Source organism: Gopherus evgoodei, chromosome 8, assembly GCF_007399415.2.
Source record: "Gopherus evgoodei ecotype Sinaloan lineage chromosome 8, rGopEvg1_v1.p, whole genome shotgun sequence".
NCBI classification, from domain to species: domain Eukaryota; kingdom Metazoa; phylum Chordata; order Testudines; family Testudinidae; genus Gopherus; species Gopherus evgoodei.
Window position 1 is genome coordinate 99,180,814 of NC_044329.1, and position 15,554 is coordinate 99,196,367.

Genomic DNA, 15,554 nt, shown 5'->3' on the forward strand with positions numbered 1-15,554 from the left:
TGAGGGGCAGTGCAGAATAACAAATCCACATGGCAGCTGGTGCTTGCCATTGCTTCTCCTACTCAGCAGTAATTAGCTGTGTCTCAGCTGTGCAGACAAACTGGCTGTTTTCCTGTTGAGGGCAGAGGATGCTGTTCCCCAAAGTCCAAGTGTCTGGAGAGCATTCTCCTGCACACTCTCTCATGTTTGGGCCATTGCTCTATGTCTCAGAAACTGAGACAATCGGCTGCCCTGCCTGTGATGGGGTATCAGCCCCACACAGACTTAGAAGAGGTTAGGGTGGCCAGGCAGGCCAATTAACACCCTTGGGTGCACCTGGAGGGGGAGCTGGCCACTAATTAGGAGTAGTCTCAGCTATAATGAAGCAGGAGGGGCCCAGTATATAGCCAAGAAGCTGGCACAGGCAGTGGTGGTAGGAAGGCAGACTGCAGTCACTCCCTGAGTGGAGGTAGTTAAGAAGCTGACAACCCCTGGGAGGAGAGAAGCCAGTAAAGTAGGAAGAAGCCCAGGGAAACAGCAGTGAGGACTAAGGAGATATAGGTCTTGGCTCATGTTATAGGGTCCCTGGGCTGGAACCCAGTGTAGTGGGTAGGCCTGAGTTCCCCTACCAGCCACTGGGCAGTGGCACAATGTGTTGGAGATGCCATCCTGACAGGAGAGTCTGGAAGGCCTTTGAATTCCCCAGAAGGGGAGGACTTTAGTGACCTGGCTGGAGGGCCAAGCCATGAAGAGGAAGCTGTAGATCTGGGAGTGACCAGTGCAGCGAGAGAGAAGATGGCAGAAGACACCACCAGAATGAGAGGGCAGACTGGTGGAGCTACTCCCCGAGATAATCAGAAGGCGATGCGGTGAGTGAACTGTGTGACACAGCCCTTTTAACGAGTCATTTTCTGAGGATACAAAATCACTGATTGTTTTCATCAGAAAATTGATGTGACTCTAGACAAGGAAGAACTAGATACTTTAATGATGCCAGCCTACATCAGTTTTGAAAGCGCTTCAACTAGTATCAGGGGGTAGCCGTGTTAGTCTGTATCCACAAAAAAACCAAGAAGTCCGGTGGCACCTTAAAGACTAATGGATTTATTTGGGCATAAGCTTTCATGGGTAAAAGGTGAGGTTTTTTTACCCACAAAAGCTGATGCCCAAATAAATCCATTAGTCTTTAAGGTGCCACCAGACTCCGTGTCACTTCAACTAGGACACTGTCAAGATAATTCTCTTTTACTGTTCCTTGTCACTGACCAAGAGAAAAGTAGATCACAGACATAGTATAAATATAAAGTATTATCATTAATTTTATCAGATCTAAATGGGGGTCACCACACATTTGGCCATGATGTAAACTTTCTATTAAAAATAAATTCTTCCATTTAGTACTATTTGTTCACTAAGATACTTTTAACTTATGATATAATAGAAGCTTAATTTACCGCCATACTGTAGCTTGTATTAAATTGAACAAGATTTATTTGCCACTGGAGCTCATCCCCTGAGGACAACTGGTTTGATGAACATCTTGATATTTTCCCCTCCCTGTTTGCCACTTTAAGCATTTCTTTATTTATATACTTAATATAGCCATGAAACAGGAAGGGGCAAGATGACATGTGTTCTTATACTTAGTAATTCAATTTTATTCCCATTATAATGATTCTGTTTGCTTAAATGTAATAAGACTAACAAATGAGATTACTAATGATCACACATTTGCAATTATATGAACAAATGAAGGTACAATTACTATTGTTTAAAAAACATGCAAGTAAAAGAATAAACTAACATATGTTACACCGAAATTGCGCAATGCAACAAGACATGACTGAGAGAACACATGCACCATTGTTTTGTTACCTTCTCGTTATATTGCGTGAAATTCTTCAGGGTTCCTTTACCCCGTGATAAACTGAAACCTAGCTCAAAATAGGCAGGTACGTTAGCATAACTTATTCCAAAGGTAAAACCATAATTTGTGGATTTATCTTTTTTTATGGCATCAAATAAATCTCTCGAATCATCGTAAAACTCAAAAGAGAATCCAGAATCAGCATGAGCCTGAAATGAAAAGAAGAGGCGTTACTTTTGACGCTATTACCTGCCTTCTTTACTGTATCACACTCTCTGCTGAAGTACCTGATCCTGCCCCAATGGTAAGGTAATGCAGCCTATTATTAAAGTAGCCTGACACTTCTCATTACAAAACCCTGTTTTCAGTTGCTAATAACTTTGCCAAACTTTAATTGTTTTGGCTGAAATTTTCTCAAGTGGTGCCTAACTTAAGCTGAATATTTTCTGGAAAATATCATCAAAAATGGTTCAACTGTTTCTGAGAATGAGGTTATGGGGAAAATACATGTTTTTTGTTTTTTGTTTTTGCTCACAATAAAAATGTTCTTTGTACAACTCTAGTGTCCCTATACTTGAGACCAGTGACTTGAAATTTGGCTTGGTGGTGGCCTTTGTGTTAGAGATGTGCATTTTGCCAAATCTGACTAAATTTGACCAAGTTATGCGTCTTTGAAAAATCATAGTTCACACATGCTCAGTAGAGATTGCTTAGATTTTAGCAATTAAAATCTAAGCAGATTCCATCCTCAGTGAGCATGCTCAAGCCCCTGACATCTCCTAGAGTGACTAGAGTGAGCGTGCACCTGAACATGGTCCACCCCAGGGCTACAGGGGCTCAGATGGACTTTTGCTGTAAGTGCTGCTCCTAGCTGCTCTACGCTGAGCACTGGAACTGAGAGCAGGGAGCCTGTCTCTCTTAGCCCTGGTCTACACTGGCAGAGGGATCGATCTAAGTTACACAACTTCAGCTATGTGAATAATGGAGCTGAAGTCCACGTACTTAGATCTACTCACCGCGGTGTCTTCACTGTGGTGAGTCAACTTCTGTCGCTCCCCCATCGACTCTGCCTGAGCCTCTCGGTGAGCTGGAGTACAGGAGTAGATGGGAGAGGGCTCAGGGGTCAATTTATTGCATCTAGACTAGATGCGATAAATCGATCCCCGCCGGATGGATCGCTGCCTGCCGATCCAGCAGGTAGTGTAGACATACCCTTAGACTTTCAGAATGGTCAAAAAGCTGGACCGGGGAGGGGGAAAATGAGTGGATTGGAACAAGATGTCTGGGGAGAGAAATTGGAACTGGTTGGGCAAGGACATTGGAACTGGGAGCAGAAAGGGAAGCTGGGACTGAGCGTCGGGGGGCAGGGAGGGAGGCAGGGTAGAGAGAGTAGAAGTTGGGACTAGTTTGGCAAGGAGCCTGGGACTGGGAGCCAGGTCAGGGAGTGCGAGCTAGTATGGGAAACAGGAAGAGGGTGTCAGTTGATGGTGGTGTGAGGGATATGGAAATTGGATGAGGAGCTGGGAGGAGGGGGAAGACTGGGATTGGCTGGATAAAGAGACTAGCACTAGGACTCAAGAAAGGGGAGACTACTGTTGAGACCTGACAGCTGCAACTGAAGTCAATGGGCGCTGTGCTTTGACCACATGAACTGCTCTATAATGCTAAGTACTCTGAAAAATTAGGTCCTCCTCAGCTCAAAACTTGTGGATTTTAATCTCAGAACCTCAACCCCCCATCTCTAAAATGAGTATAATACTACCCTCACAGGGACATTGTGAAGATAAATGAATAGATATCTGTGAAGCACTCAAATACTGTAGGGATGAGTGCCATAGAAAAGGCCATGAGGAAGTTAATAATTCTTTCTTCAGAGCACTATTTGAACAGTGTGCAGTGAATAAACCCCTCGAGGTTGGGGCACAGATTGAACAAGGAGCAAAATACAAAAACACAAAATATTGAATAGGTGCTTATTAAGTGAGCACCATCCATCCCGTGCACTGAATTTTCCATCCTGTGGAAAATACAGTATCTGATGACGTAATTATAAACTGCAGCATAATACTTACACACAAGGGGGCCAAATAAAGATTGCACAGGCAACCTTAGTTCTGACTTCCTTGACTTTTCTTAATCTTCAGCCTCAAGCTAGCTGCCCAGGCCTCCCATACAATGAGTGGAGAGAGATCACTCAGCATAATAAAGGATGGTAAGAAGGTTCTTAGGTGCTTTTGAAAGCCATGCTAGGCTCCGACCTGTATTTTTTAGGTGCTGAAATAGCTTTGAAAATCTGGCTCTGAGTGACTTAACCAAGCTCACGGAGGAAGTCTGTGGCAGAGCAAAATCTCCATAGTTCCTAGGCTAGTACCCTAACCATTAGATTATCCTTCCTCCCCTAATTATTTGTTTTGTGCCGGGAAATGTACAGACAGGTAACAAAGAGGCATTCCCTGCCCCAGATAGTTTAAGAAAAAGACTATAGCCAACAAATGGGTATAACAACCTGACAGGAGGAGCACAAGGTAAGAGAGATGATTAGGATAAACAGTGGTCAATGCATGCTAACTGTTAACCAGGGCAATGATGACTTTACCCTACAGTGTAGGAAGCTCCCAGCAGGACAGGTGGAATTTTAAAACTCCAGCATTATACAGACAGAGGTGGGGGAGGAAGGTGCCTAAGCTCTTCTCTGGCACATGTCATCCAGACTGCAGATCTCAAAGCACTGTAAAAGTGGGCAAGTATCATCATCCTCATTTAACAAATGGGGAAACTGACACACAGATCGGTGAAGTGACTTGTCCAAGGTCACAAAGCTTATTAATAGCCAAGCTGGGAGCAGAAACCCAGTTCAGTGCCTTGTCCACTCAACCAGAATAAGTAATAGGATTGCTTGGGTGATGCAGCAAGGATCACATTAGTTCCTTCACATGTGAGTTTTAAAAATAACTATGTTGTACAAATGCTTATTGTTAACTAGAAGACTGTTGATTTAGAGACTGGTGGAAAAGGTGGGGTTTGTGGAAGGATTTGAAGGAGACCCTGGTTGAGGGGAGTACTGGCCCCAAAACATAAGGAATTGCCCTAGTAATCCCTTATATCAAAATGCACAATCTCAGTAACTGCCCCAGAACATATGAGGCTGCTCATCCATGAAAGTAGGTCTTCAATGTTATCTTTCTATTGCTGCAAATAACTGTAATATCTATCCTGAGAAAATCTACATAACATCTCTAAGGCAAACTTCGGTTCCTAGTGAGAAAATGTTGCTAAATTAACATCTTAAATACTTACTAGAAATTGATATACATGGAAATTGTAGGGTTTTCTAAAATATTTCTCATCATCCCCATAGTACAAACGTTCACAAGCAGAGTCATATTTCAATTCCCGCCATTCTCCGTTGTAAATGTACTCACACTGGCCTCCATAATACTTAGGATCATATACAAATTGCATTTCTTCTTGTGTAAGAACATTGTATCTTTAATGAAAAGAGACATCATCCAGAAATTAACAATAGCTTTCTTTGCTATTACCAAAAAAAATTGCTACCTTTTCTCCCCACCGTCCCGTCCCATCCCCCCATTTTGACTATACATACATTCTGTTCTCAGACACTGGACACTATGTTGCTTTGGATAGCAATGACTCAGGATCTTCGACTTCATAAATGGGAGGTATTGATTCCACACCTCTCCATTTTTGTCCTCTCCTGTGGGAACTAAACTAAAGTGATTTTTCTCTCTGACTAAAAATGAGACAAATAGCCTGTTATTTCAAAGACAGTATCATAGAATCATAAGTTAGAAATGGAAGACACTTATGAAATCATCCAGGTCATCTCTCTTCCAATATATGGTTCTCTGCAGTTCATTTTCTAGTGTTTGGTCAGGTAGAGTTATAAAAATGTCCCAAATTATGGGGCTTCCATCAAGTCCCTTGGGAAATCATTTCACAACCTACTAGCTGTCACAAAGTTCTTCCTGATAGTCAAAGTAAATGTTCTATTTCTCAATTTCATCACACTTCTGTTAGTTGTTCTCCCATTTACCTGTTCCCCCTTGGGTGTTAACACCCTCCGTATACTTGCAGATTGTGCTCACTTAGTCACACTATTCATAGTTGGTTCACTTAGTCTTTTTTCCTGCTCCCTGACCATTTTAGATGTTCTTCTCTCAATTCCCTCCAGTTTGTCAATATCTTTCTGCTAACTTGGTAGCCTGAAATGAGAGTAGCATACACTGATGTCCACTTAGAAACTCCTCAGAACTGGAAATTCTCTTCAAGAACATAAGAATGGCCATACTAAGTCAGACCAAAGGTCCATCCTATGAGTAGGTACACTGAGGACAGGCCTTGAATGCTCTGAATCAATGCTCTTAATTTTTCTAAGAGGAGAAAGCAATCAGGCTTAGCATTCAGAATGTTTTATTTCACTTCATATATTGCTTTCATTAAATAGAGGAAGTTATAGAGGGCATTACAAAGGTGGGGAATTATTATTATTACCCTGAGGGGCAAACAGGGCGTGTCTACACTGCAATTGAATGCCAGTGGCTGGCTTGTGTCAGCCGACTCAGGCTAGGGGGCTGTTTAATTGAGGTGTAGACGCTTGGGTTGAAGCCTGGGCTCTAGCCACTGCCAGGCAAGCCCAAGCCCAAGCCCGAATGTCAACAATGCACTTAAGTAGCCCCCTAGCCTGAGCCTTGTGAGACCGAATCAGCTGACACTGGCCAGATGCAGGTGTTAACCTCTCTGGGCATATCTGCACTGCAGTTTAAGTGACTTGTTCAAGCTCACAGAATGAATCAGATGCAGAACTTGGACATGCCAGGTCTGCAGACTCGAAGTCCAGTGCTCTGTCTGCTATAGCTTGCTGCCTCCCTTGTTACTCACTGCTGTGCCGTTTAGACTGTGAAGTGCTAGGGACAATACTGTCCTTCTGTTTTGTACAGTACCGTGCATGCTGTCAGAGCTCAATTAATAGAAAACTGATGCTACTACTGAATAAGAGCAACATAAAAAATGTAACCCTGGCCTGACTGCAAGAACAGCAAATATAGATGAATTACTCACCCTTGGGCTGCTCTTTCAGACCCAGGAATTGGGTCTAGATTTTCACAGAGGCTTTCAATATCTTCATCCTCACAGTTATTCTCATCAGATCCGTCTCTACAGTCTGGCTCTCCGTTACATACAAGGTGGGGTTTAATACAGCGACCTGAAGTGCATATGTACGTGTATCAGAAGGGTAGCCATGTTCGTCTGTATCCACAAAAACGAGGTGTCCGGTGGCACCTTAAAGACTAACAGATTTATTTGGGCATAAGCTTTCATGGGTAAAAAACCCACTTCTTCAGATGCATGGAGTGAAAATTACAGATACAGGCATAAATATACTGGCACATGAAGAGAAGGGAGTTACCTTAGAAGGGAGTTACCTTACAAGTGAAGAACCAGTGCTGACAAGGCCAATTCAGTCAGGGTGGATGTGGTCCACTCCCAATAATTGAGGAGCAGGTGTCAATACCAAGAGAGGGAAAATTGCTTTTGTAGTGAGCCAGCCACTCCCAGTCCCTATGCGAGCCCAAATTAATAGTGTTATGTTTGCAAATGCATTGTAGCTCTGCAGTTTCTCTTTAAAGTCTGTTTTTGAAGTTTTTTTTTGTTGAAGGATGGCTACTTTTAAATCTGTTATAGAATGTCCAGGGAGATGGAAGTGTTCTCCTACTGGCTTTTGTATGTTACCATTCCTGATGTCTGATTTGTGACCATTTATTCTTTTACGTAGAGACTGACTGGTCTGGCCAATGTACATAGCAGAGAGGCATTGCTGGCACATGATGGTATATATCATATTAGTAGATGTGCAAGTGAATGAACCCCTGATGGTGTGGCTGATGTGGTTGGGTCCTCTGATGGTGTTGCTAGAGTAGATATGAGGACAGAGAAGGCAACAGGGTTTGTAACAGGGATTGATTCTTGGGTTAGTGTTTCTGTGGTGTATAGGAGACATCTAAGTGTGGGCAGCTGTGGTAGCAGTATGGCTTGAGCATCCAGGGATCCAGTGACTCAGCTTATCCCCTCAGCAGGCTGTTAAGCTGCCATAGGCCACCTTTTTCCCTTCAAGATGAATTCCCCACTCTGGTTCAAAAGGCCAGCAGGTGTAGGGAAACTAATTTATACTTCCCTGCACCAGAGTTAGTGAATCTTTTCTTAGCTAGTAGGCAAAGTGTCTTGTTCACAGAACCCTGTACAGTGGCCACTGCCTCAGACAGCCACCATTTAAAAAGTCGCCATTTGGTAAGTTACCCCCACACTGGCATTTACAATACCTCCATTCATGTACAGGGGAATGCTCGTATCTCAGAAACCTCTGTGTGGCCAGGGCTGGCAAATGGTGGCATTATTAAAGGTGATCACGCTATTGTTTTTCATACGTATTACAATGTCTTACCAGCCCTGTTCAGTCCTTCTAGGGCACCTGGCATTGGTCACTTTTGGAAGACAGGATACTGGACTAGATGGACTTTTGATCTGACCCAGTCTGTCCATTCTTATATCTTAGGAAGTCATACTGCCCTCTCACTCTCCCAGGTAGAGATACGCTATTGCAGTAGGAGAACTGGTGTCTTCTGCCTGCAGCAGAGATGGGACAGGATTCCAGAAGACTAGGCGGGCACATATACTCCCTTTGATTCATGAGACTTCATGCACCCCTTTGAGCAGGAGTTTAGGGGGGCAGCAAGCTGGTGGAGATGTGATCTGCAAGCTATTCTTCACTACAGCGATGGGCAAAAGAGCCACAAGAACTACTTCAGTGCTTTCTGCTACATCACAATAGCTTGGAAGAAAGGATTATTCCCTCCCTGCATCTACAAATCTTCCTAATGCTTATTTGGGTTATTTGGACCAAGATTTGGCCTTATTGTTTAGAGGAAAGCAGAGTTTGAACTTTAAACTATCCTAAAACTTTCCCTTGCAATGTGCAGTACTTCACAACTGTGGAGCCTGGATTAGACACCTCCTAAGTTCGAAATAATGGAGCCACTGTGTGGGAATCTTGTCAAGTTCATTTTGCTGATGCTCCAGTATGTTAATTATCTAAGATCATGTTCCTGAATAGGCAGGACAAGAATAAATAGCTTCTTCAGTTGGCTAAATGAAATTAACTCTGTCAGGTTAATGTACAGTTTTGCCTGTTCGAGTTGCAGAACGTGTTTTGGGAATTTGTTACAATAATTATATTTCAGAAATGAATGTTTTCACGAGGCACAATTTGAGAATACTTGTGCCATTGAAAATGAAGGGACATATCTGCAGCTGGAGTAAATTGGTGTGAAGATCTGGCCCTAGATATGGTGCATGTTTCCTAATATCTATAATAGTATTGTATACTAGAAAGCAGAATGTGGCACTATTGTGTTGTAAGTAAAAACTGTACTGATGAAACCCAATCTTGCAGGGATAGCCACCTGATCTCCTGATTCTGCTGTAGCTCCTGCTGGCAGAAAAAATTTCTGATCAAAACTCTTTTGATAGAAAATTGTTTTTGTTTTTGGTTGTTTTGTTTTTTGTTGTTGTTTTGTGACAACAAAATTTTCATGATAGCTACCAGTTTTCCACAAATTTTAATTTTTCATCAAAAAAAGAACACCTGAAATGAGAGAAGTTGTGATTAAGCCATTATCTGAAATCTGGGCAGACTACACCTTGCACGATGCACCACATCCAGGGACTCATAGGACACATTCCCTTCCCTTACCGCAAGGAGAGAACATAGTGCATCATGGGAGATGTAATCTAGCCAGAGAATTTGCACCGAGGAACTGGTCCATTGTTCTCATTATTGACTCTTTCTCATCCAGGACCAAATTTAATTTCCTGTTGTTCCGGATAGCATTTCACTCACCTGTCTCCTCACACTGAAAATCTTTTCCACAGCGTTGGCTTGCTGCACATGGTTCTGTTGCTCGGCATGCTGCCTCATCCCAGAGATGACCAGCGCATTTACTCCCTTTAAACTTGGCAGGCTGTAGCAAAGTTCTGTATCTGTACTAAATCACATTAAATTAAAAAAAAGGCAAAGAAATTGGCCAATTAACAAGAACTTTATATCCAGAAATGATAACATTTTGATTAAATTTTAAGTAATCGTAAAAACAAATCTCCTTTATAAATTAACCTGTTAGAAAGTGTTCTAATTATTTAGGAATAAATAAATATTATTGCAACCAGCTATGGAAGTTAAAGGGCTTAGCAAGAATGAAAATAACGTGAGAGACAATGGGCTGTTGTAAATCTGGTGTACATCCATTGACTTCAATGGGGTTACTCCTGATTTACACCAGTTTGAGTTGAATAACACCTATTATTTTGAACTAGGCGGCTCTTTTACAGTGGTGAAATAGATTACTTATTAATTTCAACATCGTGTAGGTACCGCAGACCTTTCAGATGGAGTATGGAAACTTCCCAGTCCTTGTTTTCTGTTAATTGCACACATTTTAACTAATGTTCCTATTCCATTAGGCCTAACGCCTGGTATAGTTAGTTTATTTTTCCAAATTCTGGATCTTGTGCCTTTGTTCTATGCCTTCGATGTGGCATTAAGCTTTACATATGTTTTGCAGAGGAATGTGCTGTGAGCTATAGGAATATCAGACATAGACAAACAAAAATAACAACTGAGATCCTGAAAAGCTCACAGCATTTGTGGCTGATTAATGGTGGATGCTGCTGTCTGAACTGAACAAAACAAAGAGGAAGAGCAATCTCATTTGAAGTATGGCTCTTCCTTTCCCACTCATTCCATATGCTAGACCTCTTGGTTTCTGCCTACAATATAAGTGGAAAATAAAAGTTATGACCTATACTTAATAGTTGTGAAGAAACACATGAAATGATACAAAAATCAGAGTAAACAGAGCTGATGAACAAATGCTTTTCAAAGTGTTTCTATATCTGAATATTTGCATTGAGTCAATGGAAATTTAATTAAAACCTAGCTAGATAAAGAAGAAAACTATTGGCCAAATATTGCGGGCCTGATTCATCTCTCCTTTGTACCGGTTTTGCACCTTAGTAACACTTTTGGCTTAAATGAAATTACTTCTAATTTACACCAGCATAAGTAAGACTCAGGCCCCGTGTTTCTAATACAAGAGAATGTTTATCATATTTGGATGAGTTTACTGGATGTTTCAGAAACGATGAACATGCATAATACATATAATTACTCTGTGTACATGCTCATCACGGACACATCTGAAGATAAGTGAATACATTATGGTTGAGACTTACTTTTTTCTCTTGGCAAGGAAAGCAACCAGTCCATTCTGACCACTGGCTTAGGTGACAGTTCACAGGAGCCGGAGTATTGACATCTCTGCCGGTTCTTCTGAAGAGAGTAAATGATACCGGCCTAAGTTTTGGAGTGACGTTTTAAGAAGAGGTAATAGCTGTGGAGCCAAGCAGCAGGAAAATCATCGCCATTTTCCATACAAGCACAGATTTTAGAGGAAACTAGAACCTTTTGCTGGAGAGAGTTGGATCCAAACCACAGTTGGTGTAAATCAGTGTAACTGCACTGAAGGTCATTGAAGCTACACCAGGTTGCACCAGCTAAAAATCTGACCATTAGAATTTGCCAGTGGCAGAAGCAAAAACAGGAACTGGATGTCTTGATCTCCTGTTTCCTGCTCTACCAATAGATTACATCCTTTTCCAGTACGGTGTATGTGATTTATGTTTGATTTTTACAACACCCATTAAGCCTCCTAATAAATAATGGATTATACCCACATTCTAGAAGATGTCCAGAAACAGAATGCTGGAAATGGAAGAGAAAGCTGATTTGAATTCACACTGAGAATCCAAGTAAAAATAACAAACAGCATTTTGACCTTGAAGCCTCTTTTGAGGACAATTTGTAAAGGAAAGCATATAATTAATGTGAGAGGCAATTTTAAAGTGGAGGCTATGAATATAATAGACACAGAAAATACAGTAGGAGAGGGTATTGCAAAAGGATAAGGTGCAACTCCTACATTAAGGAAAAAGAAAGCAAAATAATCTGTAGTGAAGTGGAGGAATGGCAAAAATATAAAAGTTTAGAGTGAAATCGACTTTTTGCTTTTCCCCTCACATCTCATCCCAAAATTGTCAAGATAATGTAATTGCAAGTGCATGCACATGGCATTCCAGTGCCAAAATAGAGTTTAAAAACATTAATGGAAATTTGGAAATGATTCTGCAATGCATGGATGGAATGAAAGCATGTCAATACAATTCTAAATGTGATTGGGCTAAATTCTACCCTTCCTTATGCCTGTGAAATCCCTTTGCCATCAGTGTATTACACTGGATATTTATCGGTATAACGAGAGCAGAATAATAGTTCAAATCTGTAAAGACCAAGGGTCAAATTCTCTTCTGGTATAAATAAGTGAAACTCCATGAAGTCAACAGAGCTTGGCACATTTACACCAACCAGTAATTTGCACCAGTGTTTTGATAACACAACCAAACAATATCCGTGTGACTATGTGGAATCCACTTTATAATTTTACAGTCTAATTTAATGATACTGTTGAAATGCACTTTATGCTAAAGCATACAGGGAAATGAAATCCCCCAGAGGAAAGGACACTCAACAACTATTAAGGCTGAGGCACAGAGAGCCTTATACAAGTCTCCCAACTCACAACTTACTCAAGGAAAACTCTCATTGTCCTCAAAGGGCATTTTAGCCATGTAAGGAGTAATTAAAAAAGTGATGTATAAGGCTCAGAAATTCAGTGTACACAGACATAATTCTCTCTAGGTCTGATCCAAAGCCCATTAAAGTCCATGGAAAGACTCTCATTGACTTCAACGGGCTTTGGATCAGATCCTCAAAGAAGCTCATATACAGCACCAGTAAAATATTTGTCTCACCACCCAGAGCAGTACTTATGAGCATTTGCCCCTCAATCTTGCAACTTGTATTTGTATAAAGCAGTGTTTTGTGTTGTGGAGTACTGTGTCTGCCTTAGCTCAAAACACATGTTGTGAGTTTATTTCTAACCCTCAGCATGATGATTATTTTTGGCAATTAATAATGAGCAACCTGTTTTACTTAAGAGACTATGGTCCAAAGAGAAACACTGATAATTAGAGGAGGTATGGGGTACATTAGGGATTCATCGGAAGCTTGAGAAGAGAGAATACTAAATGAAACACACAAGCTCAGCAAAGGAGACTGTGGATACAGATCAGTGTGCGAGATGAAAACACACTGGATCTGCAGACAAACAGCAGAAACCTGAAGACAGAACACTCTGGAAAACATATATGTTCGTCCTGACAGTAGAATTTGGTGGCTATATCCTTCAGCACTTCATAAAGTATTTAATTGGCTCACCTTCACCTAGCTTTTTTAATTTACCTCTTCATTATTCTGCCTTGTTTGATAAGTTAATCAAACATCAACAATCTTTGCTTTGTTCACTTTCAAAAGGGATTACCAGAGTAAGCCTTCATAATTAAATGTATCTCTACCAAGCATTTTTTTCTTTTTACATCCTCTCTGCCTCCATGTTCCAATTATCTCTGATACCTTTTTTGAGCCTTCAAAATCGTATTTGCCTTTAAAACAAGTTTGCAATTAACAACTGCAGGAAAAATCCAATATTTTTTCTATCCATAAAAGTGTTTTCTTTAAAGAAATGTCACTTGTTTATTCCTTTTTAAAGCCAAAATGACATTCATGATGAGATATAAAATGGGAAATAAATATAAAGACATATATAATTCCCATTTAATTCATTATTTGAATGTTAAGCAAATCAAATCATGTTGATTAAACATTCAAATCATAAATATGAAATAATTTTAGTGTTGCAAACACTACAATTGAAAGCAAAAGATTAATTATAAATAAAGCTTGATCAAGGAGATAGCAACCCAAAGTGCACAAATATAGCACAGTAAATTTAAAATAAATGAATATTCTCCTTAAAAAGAATAAAGTACATACAAACAGTACATATAACAAGGAATGCCAATTACTAGACCATGATTTGGATGATTGCCAATATTCTATTCTGGTAGCTGTTTACAGATAACAGTGCCCATATGCCTCCATTTGAGACTGAATTGATGGGCTAGCCAGATAAAACAGTAACGTAAAGCTGTATCTTAAATTATATGGAGATAGACTTACCTCTGGGAAGGCAATCCTGTTACCTCACTATGTGCTGTAACTGTGTCCTGACATATTAGATAAGTTATCAAAAGAATCAAAGGAGAAACTTCATTCAGGCTCCACCACATTTCTTTTACGTATGTAAATATTTCATATAAAATAGTTGAAAACAAGTTTTTCCTTTGGCTTGGAAACCCCTTGGTTCCAGTGCTGATGGGTAGCATAGAAAAACCTTCAGATTCTGAGCATTGCAGAATATTGTAAATCATTGACAAAAGCACAAAGTAAATCACAGGGGCCCAAGATGCATTCTGAAGGTCATTGCCTTTTTTTGAAACAAATTCCCAGATATTAGGCAAGGGAATATATTTAATGTGTAAATAGAAACTTGGTTAAAGTAAAATAAGTCTTATCAGTGAAATGATCATTGGACCAATCTCAGGCACTCTGACTAATTTTGTGGGAGAGGGATTCTGATTTTGTAACTTATATGTAATGTTTTGTTAACTAAAATTATCTGTGGGGAAGTTTGGCAGTCTGGCAAATTGAATATTGTAGAATTCTGTTACAAGGAACAAAAAGTGCCATGCATTATAAGGAATACTAAAGGTAATGGCAATTCATTTTTCTCCATTGCCTGTCTCAATAAAATAGTTTCCAGAGTGCAAGGATGTGGGTGAGTTATTGCCTGACTCATAATGGCTGTCGGGTTTGCCTATGCAGTTACTGCATCACCAGAATCTAAATCTTTGTTTTCTAAAGTGATCTGGGAGGGAAAAGGTGCAACTGAAATCTAAAATTCTGTTATGTTTTATATGCTCTGTGAACCCAGCTGTCAAATCTGTCTGCAGCCCAAAGTTCGGATGACCTTTAATATAAATGGCTGCTTTGCACAGTCAAATGCCTTCTCCATGAGATTATAGATGCATTACAGCTACCTTTCCCACCCCCTACCCCCCGATAACAGATCAGAAACATACCATATAGAATTAAAGTTATTTGTGGAATGCTTCCTAGAAATAAGGCTGGGCTGGTGTTGTGCAATCAGGCACATCAACAATTTCTAACTGCTGGGCTTGGTCATTTATTTATTTTATTAGAGGGAGGACTTGATGTGGAGAGATTTAAGCAGTAAAGCAATGCACATCCTGTTAGAGGTGAAATTAAAGATATGCTTTCCAAGGTGTTCTATACCGAAAGTAAGATTATATATATTTTATGATTCCATTTATAACATTATGAATTGAACTTGGCTGAAATTGCGTTGGAGCTCTGCTTCTAATTCTTTGAACCGCTTTACTTGAAATGCTGGCAATGCATTAGATAGTCTAAGTTGCGCATCTAACTTCAGGAAAGTATCCGCAGAGCTTCAGATTGGGTCAAAACAATGAGCTGGATACATGGGAATAAAAGAAGACTCTCTAATGGCGGTTAGGCTATGGGCTTGATCCTGTACCTGTTGAAGTCACTAGAAAAGCTCCCAGTGGTTTCAATGGAAGCTCTGGATCAGGCACC

The 15,554-nt window shown here is 40.5% G+C and overlaps 1 protein-coding gene across 2 annotated transcripts in view; it reads right to left on the reverse strand.

The window, feature by feature from the left end:
* Positions 1–14,167, reverse strand: part of C8A (complement C8 alpha chain) — a 37,109-nt gene extending 22,942 nt beyond the window's left edge. The window contains exons 1-6 of one of the 2 annotated variants that reach the window (XM_030573145.1): positions 14,058–14,167; positions 11,156–11,252; positions 9,765–9,909; positions 6,929–7,073; positions 5,144–5,333; positions 1,855–2,055 (exon numbers count right to left, since the gene is read on the reverse strand). In XM_030573145.1, the coding sequence (XP_030429005.1) occupies positions 1,855–2,055; positions 5,144–5,333; positions 6,929–7,073; positions 9,765–9,909; positions 11,156–11,252; positions 14,058–14,167 (888 nt within the window). Of the gene's footprint in view, positions 1–1,854; positions 2,056–5,143; positions 5,334–6,928; positions 7,074–9,764; positions 9,910–11,155; positions 11,277–14,057 lie in introns of both variants that reach the window. The other variant, XM_030573144.1, reaches the window with a different exon arrangement.
* Positions 14,168–15,554: the final 1,387 nt, after the last annotated feature.